The following is a 21,138-nucleotide window of genomic DNA, read 5'->3' as shown; positions in this document are numbered from 1 at the left end:
CCTTGGTGCAGGAGTTCCGGCTGGGGATCGGGATCACCTACATCGAGATGAACGTGGGGAACGTGAAGGATGTGGACAGACGGTGCTTTGATCTGACGACACCCTACCGGATCTTCAGGTAGCGCACGGGCAGATCCAGGAGGCTTTCTGTGCTTGGTCCTGGGCAATCTGGCGAACCGCCTGGCTCCCCGCTTGGGTGTGCGGGCCAGGAGCCCCACGCAACAGGTGGTGCCGCTTCTCTCTCCTCGGCCTTTGGGTCTCACGCCCCGCTTGCTGTGGGGTGTAGTCAGGGTCTTCTGCCTCCGTGGCCAGAGGAGTCCTGTGATTTCCTCTTTTCTTCCTCTTTTCCTTTCCTTCTCTTCCTCCGCTACCTCCAATGTGCTTGTTTATTATTATTTAAGTAGTCAACGTAGGATAATTCCTGGCACAGTGCTTTATCCAGCTTCACGTAAAAAAGACCGAAGCAAGAATAAAAACCTGCTCTGTTGAGGTTCTCCCTCCAGACTTTCGGCTCCAAATGGTCCCCATTCCCCAAGTCTGGGGTGGGCAGGAACCCCCGAGGCTTTCATGGTCCCCCAAACTCGACTGAGCTAGGAAACCCTTGAATAGGCTTGACCCAAGTCGGAATGGCAAAGGCGAAGGGCCACTAAGTTCCCTCCCACTTACACCTGTTAAGTGCGGAAAATCCTGGCCAAGCGATGCCCCCTGCAAGCTGTGCTGATGTAAAAATAATGCCACGCTATGAGGCAGGCGGCACCCTTGGTTCACTTGCAGCTAGGCCATTTGCATCATTTGCGTGGTGGACTTCGGACGTCACTTGGCATCCTCCACGCCCTGCTGAGGATGCTCCTTGAATCTTCCTTCCTAACAAATTTACATTTTTCCTCCTGGTTGAATCGCTTTTTTGTTGTTGTTCAAAAGCAAAATAGAGCGACTTAGAACAATGTGCACACATAAAAATATAAAGTATATTTTAAAACCCAGATAATTAGGGCACAAATATTTATTTATTCATAAATATATATAGATTTTTTTATTGTATTTATGAATAAATATGATTATGAGAGCCAGTTTGGTCTAGTGGTTAAGGCGCTGGGCTAGAAACCAGGAGACCATGAGTTCTAGTCCTGCCTCAGGCACGGAAGCCAGCTGGGTGACTTCGGGCCCATCCCTCTGTCTCAGCCCAACCCACCTTACAGGGCTGTTGTTGTGGGGAAAAGAGGAGGAGGAAGGAGTATTAGATGTGTTTGCCGCCTTGAGTTATTTATAAAAATAATAAAAGTGGGATAAAAATTAAATAAATAAATATTCAAGCAATTTATAGGGCACCCCACTCCCAATGACCCTGGGTGGCTTACAATTAAAAATAAAAAAGGCAAACCAGAAAAAAGAATGACGAAGGCCCTCGAAACAACGTATGCCAGAGAAACCCCACCCGGCAGGGGCTCGGCCTTCACTCTGCCCCAGGGCCTGGGAGGGTATCATCCCAGGGAGCAGGGGCACGCTTCCTGACGAAGGCATGCTTCCTGGGTCCCACAAGGTGACGCTGCCTAACCAGTGGGTCCCGGAGACGGGGGGGTCTCTCAGGGAGCTGGGCCCGATGCCGTGAAGGGCTGCAGAGGTGGCAGCCAGAACCTCGAACTGTACCCGGAATCCAGCTGGCAACCGGTGTGGCCCACGGAGGTCACGCGGTCACATCAGCATATCGAGGCACGCCCATCCCTGCCCACCCTACTGCATTCTGGACCAGCCGTTGCTTCTGAGTGGACGTCAAGGGCAGCCCGCGTGGAGCGTGTAACAGTGCTGCATTTGTGGGTGACCTGGGCGTGAGTGGCTGTCTGACGGGTCTCCCGGTCCAGGAAAGGCAGCGGCTGGCACACTAAGTGTATCTGTGCAAAGACCCTCCTGGCCACAGCTGCCTCCTGATCAAGGGTTCCAGGATGGGCCCCGAGTTGCACACCCATCTTGAATGGGGAAGAATGGTGTGACATGCATGCTGTCACGATAAAATAAGGCGGTGCCCTTGCTGTTGAGAGGTGACCTGGGCATAAGTAGCTTCCAGTCCAGGAAAGGGTGTAACTGGCACACCAGGAGCTGTGAGTCGAAGTGGACCCCCACACAGCTCAACCATGGAGAACAAAAGCTTGGCCAAGAGACGAGTCCTCTCCTCAGGGCAACGAGGGTGGGGACCAGGGTGTCCTGCCCACTAGAAGCCATGCAGGGTCTTAGGTTGCCCTGAGTCAGTGCCTGGCATCCTTTTGCTGGCCCACAAATGGCCGCCCTTCACTACTTCGGGGGGCCCAGGGCCTGCAGAGGAGGTGGAACTCCGCTGTCATGGATATATGGCTTGCTGGGAAGGGAAGCTTATGAATTTTCTTTGCTGATATAATTTAGCTCTTATACTCCTGCCTTTGTCTCTCTGCCCCTCATGGTGAGAAGGACTCACGGGCCTTCTGAAACCTGTCCGCCCAGTCCTCGGCATGATCTCGCCGGGAAAGCCCCTCCTTGTCCCCTCCCCTCAGCCATCCTTCCTGCTTCCCCTCCTCCCTTCCAGCTTTGTCGCTGAATCCGACCAGGAGAAAGAGGAGTGGGTAGAAGCGATGCAGCAGTCTGTCGCCGAGGCCCTCTCCCACTTTGAGGTGGCCGAGAGGATCTGGGCCGTGGAGGACAACTGCTTCTGCGCCGACTGCAGGGCCCCCAAGCCAGACTGGGGCTCCATCAACCTCTGCGTGGTCATCTGCAAGCGCTGTGCAGGTAGGGGCACCAGGTGGATGGAAGGACGGGCGAAGCCACCTTGGCGGGGGCCAAGATTATCAAGAAAGAGGGACAAGTTGAATTTTTCAGCATCTGCCAGGAGTACCCTGTTGGTCCAGCCTTGTCTAAGGCACCCTAATCTTGTATTCCACATTAATTAATCAGGTAAAACAGTGTTTCTCAACCTCAGGAACTTTAAGATGGGTGGACTTCAACACCCAGATTTCTGGGAGTTGAAGTCCACCCATCTTAAACTACTGAGATCCAGAAACCCTGCAGCAGAAAGATCATCTTATTGGGTTGAATACACCTGGCCGCCTCCTTCAACTCTTAAAGTACAGTACCCATCTTTCTCCTCCAGGGATTCCCGGACCTTCTGAAAGTTTGATGGGAGTTGTAGTTAGCCCATCTTTTTAGCTAGGCTGCCTCACATGCCAGTTTGTTTCTTGCAATGTGGGGTTTCCAATCAAGCTAGGGCTAAGCTCCCTGTGAAAATCTAGCCCAGTGTTTCTCAACCTCGGCGACTTTCAGATGTGTGGACTTCAACTCCCAGAATTCCCCAGCCAGCCATGCTGGCTGGGGAATTCTGGGAGTTGAAGTCCACACATCTGAAAGTCGCCGAGGTTGAGAAACACTGATCTAGCCAGTGTGAAAAGAGGAATGCAAGCTTGTTAAGGGGGAACCCAGTCTGCCCGACACATTCCTGCCCTCTCCCCCTGTGACCAGGTTTCTTTCCTCCCCCCTCCCAACCTAGGGGAACATCGAGGGCTGGGACCCAGCGTCACCAAAGTGCGGAGCCTCAAGATGGACAAGAAAGTCTGGACGGAGGAGCTGATTGAGGTACTGGTGATGAGCAATGTGCAGGGTGGTCTTCTCTCCGGTGCCCCGGACAGATGTTCTTCCTTGTGGCAAGGGGGCTTCTGGGAAAAGCCAGATGCAGTGGGTGGCTGTGTCTAAGACCTTGACCCTGCCTGTCCTGAAAGCTGCAGAGGCAAGAAGGGGTTAGACAGAGGCAAGGCGTAGCCTGGAGAAGCTGCTGTTGGCAGCCAAGCTCTTGGCATTAATCTGCAGTTCTCTGCAGGGTTGACCAGGACCCAAGTAAGATTGTGAAAATGGTGGCAGTGACTGCAGGAAGTGTTTCTAGAGTCCCATGGAACATTAGTGGGGGAAATACCCTGCCACTGTTTGGACCCAAACTTGCTTTTATTCCTCATTTTCCTTCCCCTCTTAATCCCCTCGACTTGGCTTGGCATAAGAGGTTGCTGGCTGGCTTCTCACGGGGCAGCTATCGCTTTCCTGCAGCTTCCTGTCTCTGCAAACTGCGGTCTCCGTTTCTTTGAGAAATGGGGCTGCTTTTATTCCCTGCCATGGACCAAAGCCGCCGCGTGGGGGCAGCATTTTCCCAAAACGGCTGCTCTGAAAAACAGCAGGATTGATGGAAATAGCAGCTGGCGTCAGCCAATGGATCCGGGGGGCGGGGGGGGAGCCTTTAAGACTGGGCTGGTGAGGTTTCTGAAAGTTTTGGCCAGTCCAGGAAGTGCCAGATGTGCAGACATAGGCTCAGTCGGTCAGCAAAGAGCCGGCTGTTCCTGGTGGTGCGGAAGGCAGAGGATTCCTTTGTTCTTTGCTCTTCTGGCATCAAAGGCCCTCTTTGAAATGCACATTCCCTGGTGTGCAACCTTGCACTTCTGGCTTCAGCAGGTGGCTGGCTGCTCAACAGAGCTAAGCAGGGGTGGGCTCGCTTGCCTAGGAGCCAAGCTGGACTCGAAGGAAGCCTTGCAGTCACTGGGCTGCTTCTCAAGGCCTCTTGCATTAAAGGCTCTGAAAAGAGGAATGCGGTCCATTGAAATCACTCATGATTCTATTTTAATAATTAATTTTCCTGCCTTAAATGAAAAACATGGAGCCATGCAATTGTAGATGGTGAGCTGGGGTGGGGGAGGAGGGCTTTCCATGGGCAGAAATCAAGACGCTGCCCCCTCCCTTTATGAATGTGTCACCCCTGCCATGGGGGTCCTGCTGGTTCTGCTTTCTCCAAGGAGGGGGGTTGGATTACAACTCCCATTAGCCCCTGCCTCCATTCTTGGGTAACGCCTGTTGAGTTGAAAGGAGAATCCTATTATTTGATTTGATTTGATTTGATTTGATTGGCTGCCCGTGTCACTTAAGTTCACAACAGGCAGCTCTGGATTTATGCCAACTGTTCCTTTTTAACTATGCATATTTTTATGCAGATATCATGCTGTGAACTGCCTTTAAGCCAATCAGGTCCCATATGTACTTCTGGCATTAGGATCCATTCTTGTGGCTGTAGTAGCCCTGGCAGGCATGCAGAGCATGGTCAAATATTCCTGTGCATTATCTTGGGAGGCAGGCAGGCAGGCAGGCGTGATATTTTTATTCCCATTTTGCATCCGGGACTGAGGCTAAGGGAAAGGGAGGACCATCGCCTCTCACCACGTGCCCAGGAGAGACCTTTTCCCAGCCTCTGTGGGGAGGTTTTGGGTTTCCAGCCCACTTGGCAGGATTCCGGGGGGCTTGGCACACCCAGGCCAGGGCGGCAAAGCAGTCCTTGAGTGGGGTACAGATGAGCAATTCCTCCGGGTGGCTGCAGGGCTGGCCTGCCTTGCCTGGCTGCAGCCGAAACGCAGAGACCTTTGGGCAAGTTCCACCGCCTGGCGGGATCAGCTCTCCGCTGAGCCATGGCCCTTTCTCTTGCTTTCAAGTCCGGTTTGTGAACATCTGCCAGGGAGATAATGCCAAAGTTCTCAGCCAGGAAGCCAGAGCTGGCTTGCGCTCCCCGCCCCCCGAGTTAGACCTCTGTCATCAGCTTCCAGGTTTCACTGCCACACCCTCCTCTGCTCCTCGTCATCCGCTTCCTCTCCCCGACCCCGTGGGCCTGCTTTTGTTTATCCCTTGCTCAGTTTTCTTTTATGAAATTAGCTTTGCTTGCACTTTTCCCAAGGCCATTGTAACTTCAGACTGTTGTTAAAGAAATGGTCGTTAAGCAAGGACTGCCTGTATTCTCACAGCCCATTACGCTTTTGGAGAGGCAACCTTCAGGGCCTGGATTTTCCTGGTTCTGCTACAGTTCCGGAATTTGGCAGCTGCTTGGTGGCAGGAATGTGGGCAGGGGTGCCTGTGGCAGTGGGGGCGGGGAGGCCAAAACTGACCAGATAGCTGATGGAATGATGCAGTGCAAACCCTTTTCAGCATGTCTCCCGTGGGCCAAAGAGGTCGGGCTTGCACGGCAGCGTTCTGTCTGTCCTCTTGCTGATTTTGGCCTCCCCCCGCCCCTTGTGGATGTCACTGGATGTGACACTCCTGTCATTTACTTACTCACCTGGAATTTTAGGCCCCTTCAGAACCTTTTTTTTGTTTATTCATTCAATTGTGTCTGATTCTCAGAGACTGCCTGGACAAATCCCTGCAGTTTTCTCGGCAAGGTTTTTTGGAAGTAGTTTGCCCTTGCCTCCTTCCTGGGGCTGAGAGGGAGGGACTGGCCCAAGGTCACCCAGCCGGCTTAGCGCCCAAGGCAGGACTAGAACTCTCGGTCTCCGGTCTTCTAGCCCGGTGCCTTCACCACTGCACCGAACTGGCTCTCTTCAGAATCTGCGACTGATTCTCATTTCCAGAAATTCAGTTTGAATCGTAATCAGACAACAATCCTCAGTCTTAACCCAACCCTCCGTGGGGAAGGGCAGCTTCAGGAATGGGAATGTGAGGTGCTTCCCAGCTGAGCTGAGGGCAGCACGTTGGGAAGGCCTGTTTAAAGCTTGCAAATATCCCGACGTTTTTGCAGGGTGCCAAGGGGGAGGCAAGTCGGGTTCCGAAGTGAAGAGGCAGGCGTGAGCCAACCTTGGCCGATCTCAAAAAGCTAAGCAGGGTTGGACTTGGCTAGCAAGGGGATGGGAGGTGCTCCTGACTCAGAGACACCCTGGAAGAGGACGGGAGAGCTTGTTCCAGGAAAGTGTTTCCAAAGATGAGAACCGTTGCAGCCTGCAGTTGGTGGACCAGAGGCAGGGAGGGGGCGAGGCTTTGATGCAGAGCCCTTGCTGGGAAGTTGGAACTTGCAGCCCAGCCCAGGTGGGGGGAAGCAGATTGTGCTGCAGGAATGTTGGGTCCCCAAAACATTAGTATGTTGAGGCTACAGGTAGTCCTCGCTTAACAACCATTTGTTTAGTGATGGTTCAGACTTAAGATGGTGCTGAAAAAATTGACCATGACCGGTCCTCACATTTACGACCATCACAGCATCCACGCAGTCACGTGATCACAATTTGGGTGCTTGTCAACTGGTTTGCATTTATGACCATTGCAGCGTCCAGGGGTCATGTGATCTCCATTTTCGACCTTCCTGGCCAGCTTCTGGCAAGCAAAAGCAATGGGGGACCATGTGATTAACTTAATGATCATGTGGTTTGCTTAATGCCTGCGGTGATTCGCGTAATGACTGCCCAAAAAAGGTTGTAAAATTGGTCAGATTCACTTAACGACTGCTTTGCTTAGCAACCAAAATTCCAGTCCCAATTGTGCTTGTTAAGTGAGGACTACCTGCAGTTTGTCTTAACAGAGAGGAATAGGTTTGGGCTTTGGGTTGGAATCTGAATCTCGAGGAATGAGGAGCCGGGCAGTCGGATGGCCTTGGGGGGGAAATGGGGCTCTGTCCTCGGTCGGTCTCAGCAGGGCTGTCCTTCTTGCCTTCCCAGCTCTTCCTCCGGATCGGCAACGCGGTGGCCAACCAGTTCTGGGCTGCCAACGTTCCCCCCAGTGAAGCCATCGACCCCCTGAGCGAGAGCCAGGAGCGGCGGCATTTCCTGGTGGCCAAATACAAGGAGGGCAAATACCGCCGGTACCACCCGCTTTTTGGCAATCAGGATGAGCTCAACAAGGTTGGTGGATGGATGGCCCCTGGGCTGCAGCCCGCCTGCCCGGGCCTCTGCGCGCAAGCCGGTCGGGTTTGGTTTGGGGCCCCGGGGGAGTGGCAAAAGGTTGTCTCAAGCAGAGCCGTGGCATAGATAGAGCCAGCTCGATAATTTTGCCTCCATTGGTTGAAACGGATTGGCCTTTTGCCTTGGCTTAAGGCCTCTAAACATGCACAGAGTGTTTTTCCCTTGGGTCTCTAGCTTAAATAGTTGCCTGTATGGGTAATCCTCACTTAACAACCACAATAGGGACCTGAAAATTGGTTGTTAAGCAGTGTGGTCATTAAGTGAATCACCACCTGACCAGACCCAATTATACAACCATTTTTATGATGGTTGCGAAGCTAATCATGGGTTTTTAAACAAATCCTGCTTCCCCAATGGACGTTTTTTGCTGGAAACTGGCAAAAAAGGTTGCAAATCGCAATCACGTGACTGCAGGACCCTTGGCAACTGGTTGTAAATGTGAGCCAGCTGCCAAGTGCCCAAATTGTGATCACGTGACTGTGGGGGTGGTGCAACCGTTTGTGACAGTCGTAAATGTAAGTACAGGTCATAAAGCACTTTTTCCGAGGCTATCATAACTTTGGACCGTCGTTAAACGAACCGTCGTTAAGCAAGGACTACCTGTAAAGAAAGCAAGCCATTATCTGAGAGGGGGAGAGATTTGGCATCTTCAAGTCAGTCTTGACTCCTGGCGACTGCCTGGACAAGTCCCCGCAGTTTTCTTGGCAAGGTTTTTCCACTAAAAAGTCTGCAAATCTTTCTTTGAAACCTGGAGGCTTAAAACAGCATAATAATCTAGCTGGCCTAGAGAAAAAACAGAAAACCTGTGACATTTTTGAATCCTTCATTGGCCTCCAAGATCATGCCAAAAGAATTCTACAGCAAAATACCCTTTTTGGGGCAGTAGCATGGATTCTGGAAGATGGGGTGCAAAGGCCTCTGTTGAGCCTTGACTTGATGTAATATTCCTATTTTGCGTTAACTGCCTCCCCCAAGTTTGCTGGAAAGTGGCTGACAATTTCAGCTCCGCCCCACAACCATTTTGCCACCACAAGACCAAAGAATAAAATGTTTTAGAAACAGAAGTGGCCCCCCAATATTTCTCCACCCCTAGAATATGGCTTTTCTGCATGGGGACACCGTTGGCTGGAGCGTTCTCAGCAGAACCTTCAATTCAAGTTTGTGTCCACAAACGCTTCCACCTTTGAGCATATTGACAAGTGTAAGATGTGTGGACTTCAACTCCCAGAATTCCCCAGGCAGAATTGTGGGAGTTGAAGTCCACACATCTTACACTTGTCAAGTTTGAAAAACACTGCTTTAGAAGGTACTAAGCTGGGAATGCTATTAAGGATCCAATATGCACTTGAACCCAGGGCCCGCTCAGGCTTTGTAGGGCACCTGGATGGCTGTGCCCCAAAGGTGCCAAGGGGCCATTCTGTAAGGCAGGGTTCCTCAACCTTGACAACTCTAAGCTGTGCGGACTTCAACTCCCAGAATTCCCCAGCCTGGGGAATTCTGGGAGTTGAAGTCCGCACAGCTTAGAGTTGCCAAGGTTGAGGAACTCTGCTGTAAGGAAGGAGCATCTGCAAGCTTAAAACATCTCTTTTCCCCCAAATGTTTAACTCTGTTTACTGCCCCAGAAGGATGCTGGTGGGCTACTCATTTTGCAGCTCTGCTCTGACCCTTATGGGTTGCCCACCTGGCCATAGGATGGTGGAAAAGAGAGAGAGAAAAAGTAGGGGTGGTCCATCTGCTACATCCCCAAAATTGAATAGGAGGCAAAGAGTGTCTCTTGCTCCATCAAGATTCTCTAAAGAACTGAGAACATCCGCAATAATTAGGAAGGGCAAAACTACAGTTAGGAACTGCAGAGCGATCTTTTTTGTTTTTCTTCTGATGGAAGTAGGTAAGTAAAAGGTAAGTAAGCTGTTAAGGCTTTTTTAAAAACTTAAATAGTAATAAAGAAGTAAACTTGACAATTGGAAATCAGAGCTTGCTGTTTGGAAAGTTAACAGAGGAAGAAGATTTTAAAAGAAAGAGCATAAAATTATGGCCTAAGGAAGCTTTTTAGGGTTTTGGTTTATCTGGCCAGAAATTCTCGTCACCTGGTTGTTAAAAATGGATTTCCATAAACGAGGGAGGCCTTATGCTTCTCTTAGCGAAAGAGGAAGCAAGGCACGGCTGAAGGGGGTGGGCAGAAGAAATTTCTCCCCTGGGCCCTTGCAGAGTGAAAACATCCTTTTCTCAAATTCTTACTCCACCTTTTTTGTTGACAAAACCAGTTTAGCAGGAAATTGGAAGAAAATCCCATTTTTGAACATGGGCCGGCCCCAGATGGGAGAGCCTTTGTTCAGCATTCCAAAAACCATTCCAAAAATGACTTGGATTGGTGTTAGTAAATATTAACCCACTGTAACCAAACACGCCCCACCCCCCCGCAGTTCAATCAACCGGAATGGTGGGCGTTCTCCCCCCTCCTCCTTAACCCGGTTCCTCCGTACGCAGTGGGTTAAACTCCTGCGATTCCCTTCCAGCCACTCCGAAAGGGGGAAATCGCAGACAGGCGTCAATATCTTTGGCTTAGAAGAGGATTTTTGAGGTTCAAATAGGGAACCGGTCAGGTTAGTGGACCAAACCTGGCAATTTTCAGGAAGGTCCCAGCTGAAAGATTGAATTTGGAGCCCCAAGCAGGGGAACGTTCCCCTGGGGAGCAGAGCCCTGAGAGGGGTGGGGAGGGTCCAGCAGCCCTGGGGGACCAGAGGCTGTTAGGAAGGGCCAAAATGGCCAGGTGAGGGAGGAGGCTGCAGTGGCAGAGAAAGCAGCCGCAAACGTGAGGACTAGAAGCTTGAATGTGGGAGGGATTTGCTGAGGATATGCAGAGCAACAAGAACTTGGAAAGCGATAGGGAGCTTGCGATGCACAACGTCTGCCCCCGTCTTGGTGGGAGGACCGGAGCTGCAGAAGGGGCGAGAAGAGGGGGCTTGCTTGCGGCGGGCGGACGGACGCTGCTTTGCCACTGGGGTGTCCCGGGGCAGGCCCAGCAGGAGCCGGGCCAGAAGGGCAGAATTCCACCGGCTGCGTGTCCCCCTCCAGCGGGTACCTCACCGGACCCTCCCGAACAGCAGCCTCTGGTCCGGAGGGCGAAGGCGGCTGCAGCCAGATGCTTTTGCTCTGTGCTTTCCTCCTCCTGCAGGACTCCAGGCACAGTTGGGGGAGGGAGCGCCCCCCCCCCCCCCCCGTTGCTGTGAGCATCTGCGTTCCAGCAGAGCCAAAATGCTGGGACCGGCCTGGCAAGATCCTCTCTCTCCCTTTGGCTCTTCTGTGGTCTAGCACAGAACGCAGATCCCCACCCTCTGCTCTTCTGGCCGGGGCTTGGCCGCTGCAGAGACACCGGACGCCCATCCAGGAGCCGCTGTGTCTCCGTCCGCCGGGTCTCCTCCAGCGCCTGGCTTCACCCAAGCTCCTGGGCCTCTCCCCTGGCGCTGCCCGGTCCCGTTTTGCTCAGCTTGCATGGATGCTGGGCTCAGATGTGCGTGCCCCCTTCCCTCGCATCTCAGGCGTGTGTCTCCGGATCTCCCGCCTTTCCCAGTCTGATTCTGCTCTCTTCCTTCCCCCACACCTGCACCTCTCCCCACGGCTCCCCACAGGCCCTGTGCACGGCGGTGACCACGAGCGACCTGGCCGAGACACTCTCCCTCCTCTTCTGCGGGGCCGAAGTGAATTGCTATTCCGGGGACCCCAATTACCCCTCCCCTTTGGCCTTGGCGGAACAGGCCGGCCAGAAGCTGCAGATGGAGTTCCTGCTGCACAACAGGACCTCAGGTAAGGGACACCGGGGATGGGGGGGCATGCAAACCGAAAGGCAGGGGGGGCTGAAGGGAGGAGGGGGGAAAAGCCCTCCTCCGCCCACCAGGGGCTCTCCAGCTGCAGGGCCGGCAAAGACTCCGCGTCCTGGAATGCTGGAGCCCAGATGTTGCAGCCGATGATCAAACCTGGCTGGGGCGTTCTGGAGCTCTGGATGGCCTCTTTGGCCCCAGAAGGGGGTGGGAAGGTGGGGTACCCAACGGTGAGCTTTTCCGTGGTCAAGGAGCGATTTGCTCTCTGTTGGATGGTCTTTCCAAGGCTTTCTCTTAGCAGAATAGGGGGGCAGGGAGGAGGGAAAAGAACAGAGCAAGTCTCAAATCTTCTGTGCTTAATAATAATATTATGAATAATAATAGTAATTATTATTATATACAACAAAGTGAAATCATAGCTGCCAGTTCTTCAGCTGCTGTTGGCCTTCATTTGCATCGAGTTCTTCCCAAGAACCTAGGGTGTCGTATTATTATTATTATTATTATTATTGTTATTATTATTATTATTTCAATTCGTATGGCCACCCATCTCATCCAAGCGACTCTGGGTGGCTCGCAACAGGTAAAACACCAATCCAATAAAAACAGGTTAAAAAAGCCAATATACAGACATATAAAAACCATCAATAACCTTTTAAAAACAAAAATAATCACGCTCAGCAGCGGAATCTATCCTTCTATCAGCTCCACCCAGCCATGGCAAGAGCTTCCCACCATTCACATCGGCAGAATCTGCATGTAGGTGGGAATAGTCTGGGGCCTTGGGGAGAGGCGATCCAATTGCTGTTCCCCCTTTCATGCTTTGGGGTTCTGTGTCTTTCAGCTGGAGGGGCCTGGGGCTGCTTTGCACCATTCTGGAATGCTTAGAATCACTGACGTCCTTGATGACATACAGGTAGTCCTCAACTTATGACCACAATTGGGACTGGAACTTCTGTTGTTAAGCGAGGCAGTTAAGTGAGTCATGCTCGATTTTAGGACCTTTTTTTGCCATGGCTGTTAAACGAATCACTACAGTTGTTAAGTGAATCTGGCTTCCCCCATTGACTTTGCTTGTTAGAAGCAGGCTGGGAAGGTTGTAAATGGTGATCACGTGACCCAGAACATTGCAACTAAGTGCAAGCCGGTAGCCAAGCACCTGAATTTTGATCACATGACCGCAGGGACACTGCGATGGCCATAAGTGTGAGGACCTGTCGCAAGTCACTTTTTTTCAGCGCTGTCGTAACTTTGAATGGTCACTAAATGAATGGTCGTAAGTCGAGGACTACCTGTAATCCACCTAACAGCCCTGTTGGGCAAACCAGTGTTACGATCACTGCCAGATTGGGCCGCATGGTGAAGAGGGCAGCTGAGAGAGACAGGCAGGGGCCTTCAATGTCCTTGAACTGGAAGCTCAGCCTCTCAGCCGCGCCACAACGCAACGCTTGACGCCAGCTCTTGTTTTGCTCTGTGCTCAGACGCCTCCCTGCTCTTTCCTTTGTGATTGCTGAGGAGGTGGGCTGTTCCTGCGGAAGCTTGTGCCTCGGTTCCTTTGGCAGTTCTGCTCCCCAAGGGGGTTGCTTTGATCAGCCGTCCCCTCTCTGGGCTCCCCGGAAGGGAGGGGACCAGCTGAAGCTGGGGAAAGCGATGCGTTTGCGCTCTGGCTGTCCGCCTGTTGTGGGACAGGCAGGGGGTCTGGAGAAGGTGGCCCCCAGCTTTTCTAAGCAGTGAATCAAGGGGGCAGGTGCATGGGGGGGAATGATTGGGGGGCACCAGCTTGTAAGTGCAAAAGATGTGAAGGGCGAACATCAAAACAGGTGCTGTTGAAACAGCCTGGAAATCCAGGAGTGACTTTACTGGCCCCAGCAGTTTAGATGCACACGCAGGAATGTGCCCAAGGACATTGATGTTGCTGATCTGCTCCTGTGTGTGTGTCCCCAAGAGAAGCAGCAGATCTGGAACGGCAAGTGCTGGGTCAAAAACTGTCCACGCAGCCCCAGGAGCTGAGCTGGGCAAGGGAGACTTTCATATTTCTTGACAATTTTTATCTGACTTTGGCTGATGGGGAAGCAGCTTGACCCTGCTTAATAGTGGGATGGGAGACCACCACAAGATCCTAGGGCTGCAGACCAGACGGCGAAGTTGAAAAATCCTGCCAGAAAAAGGCAGTGGGAAATCCCGTCTCTGTGCCTGGGGTCCAGCTTGACGTGAGGGCAGCGTTATCTCTTCATTCTGAGAAGCAACTCCTTCTCTCTTTTCCAGCCTGAATCTGACAACAGAAATGGGGAAAGGAGAGAATTCAGAGTGCGTAGGCGTTTCCCAGCATTTTAGGAGAGATTTCCAGCAGTAATAGTTGGGTGTTTCGTGAGTCACTAACAGCTGTTCCTTAAGCTTTGTCAGCCTGGCAAGGAATATGTTCCACCCGGAAGTCTTGTACTTTGTGCAAGAGTGTGGCAAGGAAGGGCCTGGGCTCCTTATGAAGCAGACCCCCCCCCCCAAATAAGAGCGCCCCCCAGCTTCTTAGCTTCTCTGTTCACAAATCTACTTTCATGTCGGAAGCAGGAATTGTGATCCATTGAGAAGCTGGTGAACTCCTGGGTTGATCCTTCCTAGCTGGCCTCAGATCCTGCATGAGACCAACCCCTGTCCCCTGAGCCTGATCAAAATCCCCCCACCCCTTTTATTTTTGGAGATAGCTGAAGGACCGAGTGGCCAAACTCTGCCTTGCCAACAGAGGGCCAGCAACCCTTGATCAGAGAGAGAGACAGGCTGACTGAAAAGCCAGACATGCCTTTGAATGAGCAAAACTTGGAGGGGTATTTTGTTAGCAAACATCTGGTTTTCATTGTCTCCCCTCCCCTCCCTCCAGCCCTTATGGTTGTTTAATTTGGCTGCCCAGCCTTAGCAAGATATAAAAGCAGGAACAGCCTTGTTAGTGGACTGGGAAGCCACCTGCCATCTGCATCTCATCCATCTGAATCATCTGATGTTCACAAGAAGGGGAGGGGGCCGTGCTTCCTTCCACCTCTGATCCCCTGCAATTGGCATTTGGAGACATGCTGACCCCAGCTCAGAGGTCACATGGAGTCTTCGAGGGTACTGTAATAGCCCTCCACAGACTTGTCCTCTGTGGATTTCTCCAGGCCCCTTTGAAAGACATCTGAGTTTGGGGCCATCACCACCTCTCCAGGACAGCCCTGCTGGATTATCCCGAGGCCCATCTTGCTCCAGCATTTTGTTATGTCACAGTGGTCCCCCAGATGCCTCTGGGATGCTCAGAAGCAAGGCATGAAAGATATGCTTCTCTTTTGCCTGTGTTCTTTGGCCACTAAACTAGCATTGAATGAGGAGATAATGCGGAGTTTTCAAGACTGGTAATCCTCAAGTGCACCTGTCCTCCGTGAATGTATCCCATCCCCTTTGAAAGCCCTCCGAAGTAATAGTTTATCATCACATCTTGTAGCAGTGAATTCCACAGGTCAGTTATCTTTATTAACCTGGTTTTAGTATATGGTATAAACTCAGCCAGTAAGTGGTTCTAAGAACCTTAGTTAGGCTACTAGTTTTATGTACGCTCTCCCACTCCATGTTTCTGTGGCAGGGCCTGTTACTCTCTTGCCTGTTGAACAACAGTGGGGGGTCCAGATGAGACCTTCCCCCCCAGGCCAGATTTTGCCTGGCTCCATCTTTTGCTCCACTCAAAAGGCAGGCTCAGACGTTGTCCTAAGCCGTGATGTCGTTCATTAGTGCAAATCATGGTTTGTGGCTTGAACATTTGTGTGTGAACCCAGCCGGTTGTAGTGTGTTCAGTAAACTGTGATCAAAGAAGACGGCTTAATGGGATGCACGAAGTAAAAAAATTTAACGTGCGGATTTTAGAGTGGGATGTGCTTTCTGTTTTAAAATGTGCCTGGGCCAGAAGGCATCTGGGGACCAGATTCTAGCCCGTGGGGGTCGCTCTGGAGTGGGGATTGGACTAGAGGAAGCCAAGCTTGGACCTCTGGCTTTGCAACTGCGTTCGTGATGGAAATCTTTTCTGGGTGGAAGCAGGGGGTTGACGCGGGAGATTTGTCCAGCCCCACCTTGTCCATCTTCAGGCGATCCTTAAAACCTGAGTTAGCATGTCCCCTTTTAAGTTGGGGGCGATGTCGAAGAACATTAGGTTGTTGCTGTAGGTGGGCGTTGCCTTTTTTATATGGTGTTTTTTAATTTATTTTTTCTCCTTTTTTTGTTTGTTTTGGTTTTGAGGGCATCACCTTGTTTCCTGAATTCAGTGGCTTCCTGGCTTGTTTAGTTACTGACCGTTTTCTGATGACGATCGTTTACCTTATTGCAAATTTCAAATAAATAGCTTTTGCAGAATTAGAAAGCGGGTCTGCTTCAGCTTGGAGAGATTCTGGGGGAATATTCCGTAACCACGTCTTACTTGGTTCATTTTGCCCGGATCCAAGCCTTGCTTCTGGTTTTCCACAGCAGTTAAATGTCCTGGACGCTCCTGTCCAGGAGCCTGTCATTCCGCGAGGTGGATGAAATTGGCGTTAGTTACGTACAGTACATGACCCTTTGAATTACAGCCTTGAAGGCTCTACCCTGGTGAACCAACTGAGGGCTGCATTAAAGAACGGGAAACTAATGTCTCGTATTCTTAAATTGAGGCTAATGCGATTTTAAGAAATGCTTTATGTGCTTCGGATGCCTCGAGAGTTTCTAATGAGGCTTGGCTGCAACCGTGCCGGTGTTGGAGATAGGACTCAGGAGCTGGACCATTAATCAATGGGCTTGATCCTGGCCCGTTGTTGTTGTCTCGGGGGCTGGCACTGGAGGGATAGCTAACGTAATTCTGGTGTATGTTAAGGACACGCATCTTCTTCCTGGCTCTGTCCCCAGTGCTTGGTATCTATCAAGACATCATGAACTTTTCAGGCAAAGGGGTTGGCTAAAAGAATTATCGTACAATACCAAAAGGAGAAAGATGCGACTGACTTGTGGCAATGGGTGGCGGACGTGTGCAGTTTGTCAGCATCGGAGTTAGTCCTTTTTTCATCAAACAGGCAAGGAAAAAGACTCTAAACCAACATAGTCAAAGATTTTGGACTTGTTCTACTGGTTATGGTATTCCCAGGCCGTTTCCCTGCCTTTTTTTCGGTGGTCACATAGACCTTCACCCCAAACACTGAAGTTCCAGTTGGCACCAAATTGTATTTTTTAAGTGTTGGAAGGGGGAGATCACTGCCGGTTATTTACAGGTAGTCCTCGACTTACAACCACTTGTTTTACAAGGGTCAGAAGTTACAATGGCCTTGGAAGGGGTGCTTCACGGCCTGTAAAGCACTTCGGAGTGTCACAAAGTGTCGCCCCCCCCCCCCCCGCGATCACGTGATTGCATTTTGGACACTTGGCAACCGGCTCGCATTTACGACCGGTTGCAGCATCCTGCAGTCATGTGATCACGTTTTGCAATGTTTTTTTCCATTTTCTGGCAAAAAACGCCCATTGGGGAAGCTGGATTCACTTAAAGACTGTGGTGATTCGCTTAACGACTGCCGTAAAAATGGTCGTAAAATTGGGTCTGGTCATGTAGTGACTCGACTTATGACCGCAGCGAATTAAGGATGGAAATTCCAGTCCCAATTGTGGTCATAAGTCAAGGACTACCTGTATTTATCAATTTCTAGACCACCAACTGCAAAACAACTGAGGAGTCGCTCCATTTGTGGTTATTTCACTCCATTTAAGTTAAACTAAACCCAATTTAGCTTTTGTCCTGGCTCCACCCACCTTTCCCTGGGCAGCTTATGGTCTGAGATGCGATAGGCTCCTTTCTGAAAGAGCTGGCCCTGTCTTCCGGAGCATCAGCCCCTGCGTGACGTCCATGTGCCACTCTTGCCTGTCTCCCGTGTTTTCAGAGACCCCTCAGCTGGACGCTGGCACCAATTCGGAGAAGTGCTATTCGGTCATCTTGCCCTCCGTCGCTCACAATGGCTTCTTGTACAAGGCCCCGTCCATGGCCAAGCTGGTTCACGAACGGAAATCCCGGGAAGGTGAGGCGAAGCACTTGGTGTGTGTGTGTGTGCGTGTGTGTGTGTGTGTGTGTGTGGAGGCAGGGGCTTTTCTAGGCCTGGGGGGGATGTCTGCATGAACAAAACCCAGGGTAACTTAAATGAAGTGAAGGAGAAGACGTAAAACCCCCAGGGCTTCCACACTCCAACTTGGTTCCCAGAAGTGGGGTGTTGAGAGACTGCAGGACGGGCTAAGAAACATGGTGTCAGTCATGCACGTGGATGCCTGCAACAGGGAACTAGAAGAAAGAGAAGAAGTGGGGGGGGGGTGTTGTGGGGGGGGGGGTTGGTCAAACAGGTGGCATGGGAAGAAATGTCGGATGGGCACAACGTTTAATTCTTTCCCATGAGAGCTCCCCAGGCAACTGAGATGGAAGATCACCGAGAATTCTGGTCTCCTGCATTTTACTAAATCTCCAGCCGGTCTGAGAGTCCAGATCAGGGCCTTTAGCTCATTGCAGGAAATGCTGCAGAGGTCGGCACCATAGAGATTCCCCACCACAAGTTGACAACCATATTCTGAGTTAGCTAGCAGGAGGATTTGGAACAAAGGCTATGTGGGATGTTCTTGAAAATATTTTGAAGGGAAATGTTCCCTGAAGGTTCCCCTATGTCTGCCATTCACCTTCTTGATTCACGTTCTCCCATTTACTTTCTGGGGCCATCTCCCTCCCTCCCTCTCTCCCTCCCTCCCTTCCTAAAACATGCCTTTGCCTACCTTGATTGCGTAGGAGAGGGATCCCAGTCAACTGAGAAGCATGTTGCATCTGTTCCTCCAACTGCCCCATTTGTCGTGAGTGCAAAGTTGAATTTAGCAACATCATGTTGCAAAGCCAGTTCAGAATGAAGGGAGGAAGCTTGGCCCTCGATCGGAATGGGCTTTGGAGATGGAGCAGACCTACTGCTGTCAAGGTCTGTGTTCTCCTGGGTCAATACTTTGTGCTCCCCTGAAAACATCTGCAAAAGAAGCTCCTTTCCAAGTCCAGAAACTCATAGACATTTTAGCTTAATTTAAAAAGAGGCCATTCCTTCTGTGGCGCCAAAGTTTATCCCAGAGGCAAATGCTCAATCTCTCTCCGCACTACCTTGGCCCTGCCTACTCCTTCACTGTTCCCTGTTGATTTTTGCTGTTCAGAATTCAGCCGCCGCTGGTGCCAGTTGCACGAGGGCATCTTCAGCTACTACGAAAGCAACACCAACACCGTCCCCAACGGAGAGATCAGGATGCAGGAAATTGTGTGTCTTGCAATGAACCCGCCGGACACACACGGGTAAGCAGGCGGCCTTGTGACCGGGAAGTGGGCTGCTTTCTTTGCTATTTGAATAGAAAAGGGTTTGGGTGTTGCATGACCAATGAAAGAAAGGGAAACTCATGGGGTTGTCCGAAGAGGAGGAGGTGAGTGGGCAGGACCAATGCTCTTGAGTGCCTGTTTGTTTTGGAGGGCAAAAAGGGCGCCTGAGCCCTTGGCAAGTCTTGCAGCACCTCTTGCCCGGTGAGAAAAAACAGTCCTCCGAAACTAGGGTGCTGATTTTCTTGTTAAAAGGGACAGATGGGTAAAGTGCAGGTTTGGCCCCTGAAAGCTCCCCCCCCCCATGAAAACAGGGTCCCAGAATTTCAGCCAAGCCTTCCTGAAGATGCAAAGTTGAATTTAGCAACATCACATTGCAAAGCCAATTCAGAGTGGAAGTAGGAAGCTAGGCCCTCAATCGGAATGGACTTTGGAGATGGAGCAGACTTAGGATGGCAGGCCCAGGCAGAGCAGGAGAAGGAGAGGCAGCCCATTGGGGCCCATGGCTGCTCCCCCCACTCCTGGCCCTTGGGGATGGCTTGCTCTGGAGGAAAGCTGAGGGCCGGGGCTGGAGGTCAGAAGCCAGGGAGGGTTCCTTCCCTTGCTAAGGGAACTTTTGACCTCACCGTTGGGATGCTTTGACCAGCACGGCTGCCCCTTGACCTGTGCCGTGTTGGGCACCCCATCTCTGCCCAGGAACTAGTTCTCACCCTTGCCTTGGTCTTCTCCTTCCTGACTCTTCCTGTATCTCCCTCCAGGTTTGCAAACACTTTTGAGATGTACACCGAGACGGAGAGACTCTACCTCTTTGGCCTGGACAACCCCAAGGCCATCAGGGAGTGGGTCAAATGCCTTGCAAAGGTGAGCGAATGCCCTCTTTGGGGAACCCCTGCGGTTGGAAAGAGATGGGGAGGGGCTCACCAAATTTGATTTCCTTTGGAGTTTAGAAGGGATGCCCCCCTCCCCCAAGGTCTGGCTCCTGGTTTGGAGGACACCAGACACCAGAGTAGGGTCAGAAACCTTGAGACGGCAGCCACAAGAGTGCAATCAAAGTTCAGCCTATTTTTTGGCCAGGACCAGGTGGCTAGACTTTGCAGGAAAGAGATCCTGAGTGCCTTCAAGTTGAGTTAACCATACAGTGGCTGCCCTTAGCTGGGGTCCCCTAAATACATGGAGCAGGACCTCTGGCATCCCTGGGCCAGTGGGGCTAACTCCCTGTTGGGCACAGGGAAGCATGCTGTAGATGGTTGGAAGCGGGAAAGAGCAAGCTGGGGCCAGATCCTTGAGAACCGGGAGGAAGGCAGTGATGCAAAAGAGGAGGTGGGGATCTGGTGGGTTGGGGGGTGGAAGGAGAGATGGAAGCAGGGGATGCTGGGGAGGGAAAGCAAAATTAGTGAATGGGTGAAGGAGGGAAGGGAAGAAGGGAAGGGGAGGGGGGGAAAAGGGAAAAAGGGAAAGCGAGAGAGAAAGAAAGGAGGGAGAAGGGAAGGGAAAAAGGGAAAGGGAAAGGGAAGGGGAGAGAGAAAGAAAGGAAGGAGAAGGGAAGGGAAAAGGGAAAGGGAAAGCGAGAGAGAAAGAAAGGAGGGAGAAGGGAAGGGAAAAAGGGAAAGGGAAAGGGAAGGGGAGAGAGAAAGAAAGGAAGGAGAAGGGAAGGGAAAAAGGGAAAAAGGGAAAGCGAGAGAGAAAGAAAGGAGGGAGAAGGGAAGGGAAAAAGGGAAAGGGAGAGAGAAAGAAAGGAGGGAGAAGGGAAGGGAAAAAGGGAAAGGGAAGGGGAGAGAGAAAGAAAGGAAGGAGAAGGGAAGGGGTGGTTCCCTTTACAAAGCAGGAGAAAGGGGGCAGCATGCAGAGCTGGTGGGGAGCCAGGCGGCAGGTCGCCCCAGGAGGGGCTCCCTGTGGGAAGCAGCCTCCCGCTGCCTCCTGCTTCCTGGGAGGCCCCTCCGGACCAAGCCCTGCTGTCTCCCCGCAGTCCTTCATCCCCCCTGCCGCTGAAGGTCTGCTGAACCAGGAGTTTGAGCGGCTGGGGCGGCTGCGCTACAAGGACGGCCTGAGCCTGGAGCGGGCCAAGCAGGGCTGGTTCGCCCTGGGGCAGTCCACCCTCTACGCCTTCCTGGAGGGCAGCGAGAAGGAGGAGGCCATCCAGCTGCGGAAGCTGCAGGAGCTCTGTGAGTAGGAAGCTCTCCGGCAGCAGCCTGGGACCCCGGACCGGACTCCCACCCCGCCCCACCCCTGGGCAGGCTGCCTCTGCTGCTGGGAGAGCCCCGGC

General features: G+C 51.9%; 1 protein-coding gene across 5 annotated transcripts in view; it reads left to right on the top strand.

The window, feature by feature from the left end:
- ARAP1 (ArfGAP with RhoGAP domain, ankyrin repeat and PH domain 1) overlaps positions 1 to 21,138 on the top strand; it is an 82,437-nt gene that overhangs the window by 42,818 nt on the left and 18,481 nt on the right. For all 5 annotated transcript variants that reach the window (XM_063306024.1, XM_063306021.1, XM_063306020.1 and 2 more), the window contains exons 9-17: positions 12 to 118; positions 2,555 to 2,754; positions 3,509 to 3,594; positions 7,464 to 7,646; positions 11,336 to 11,510; positions 17,434 to 17,568; positions 18,722 to 18,857; positions 19,634 to 19,736; positions 20,842 to 21,037. In XM_063306024.1, the coding sequence (XP_063162094.1) occupies positions 12 to 118; positions 2,555 to 2,754; positions 3,509 to 3,594; positions 7,464 to 7,646; positions 11,336 to 11,510; positions 17,434 to 17,568; positions 18,722 to 18,857; positions 19,634 to 19,736; positions 20,842 to 21,037 (1,321 nt within the window). The remainder of the gene's footprint in view (positions 1 to 11; positions 119 to 2,554; positions 2,755 to 3,508; positions 3,595 to 7,463; positions 7,647 to 11,335; positions 11,511 to 17,433; positions 17,569 to 18,721; positions 18,858 to 19,633; positions 19,737 to 20,841; positions 21,038 to 21,138) is intronic.

The sequence above is a fragment of the Candoia aspera genome, chromosome 5 (genome assembly GCF_035149785.1).
Source record: "Candoia aspera isolate rCanAsp1 chromosome 5, rCanAsp1.hap2, whole genome shotgun sequence".
NCBI lineage: Eukaryota > Metazoa > Chordata > Lepidosauria > Squamata > Boidae > Candoia > Candoia aspera.
The sequence above is the reverse complement of the archived record's forward strand: the minus strand, read 5'-3'. Positions and strand labels throughout refer to the sequence as shown.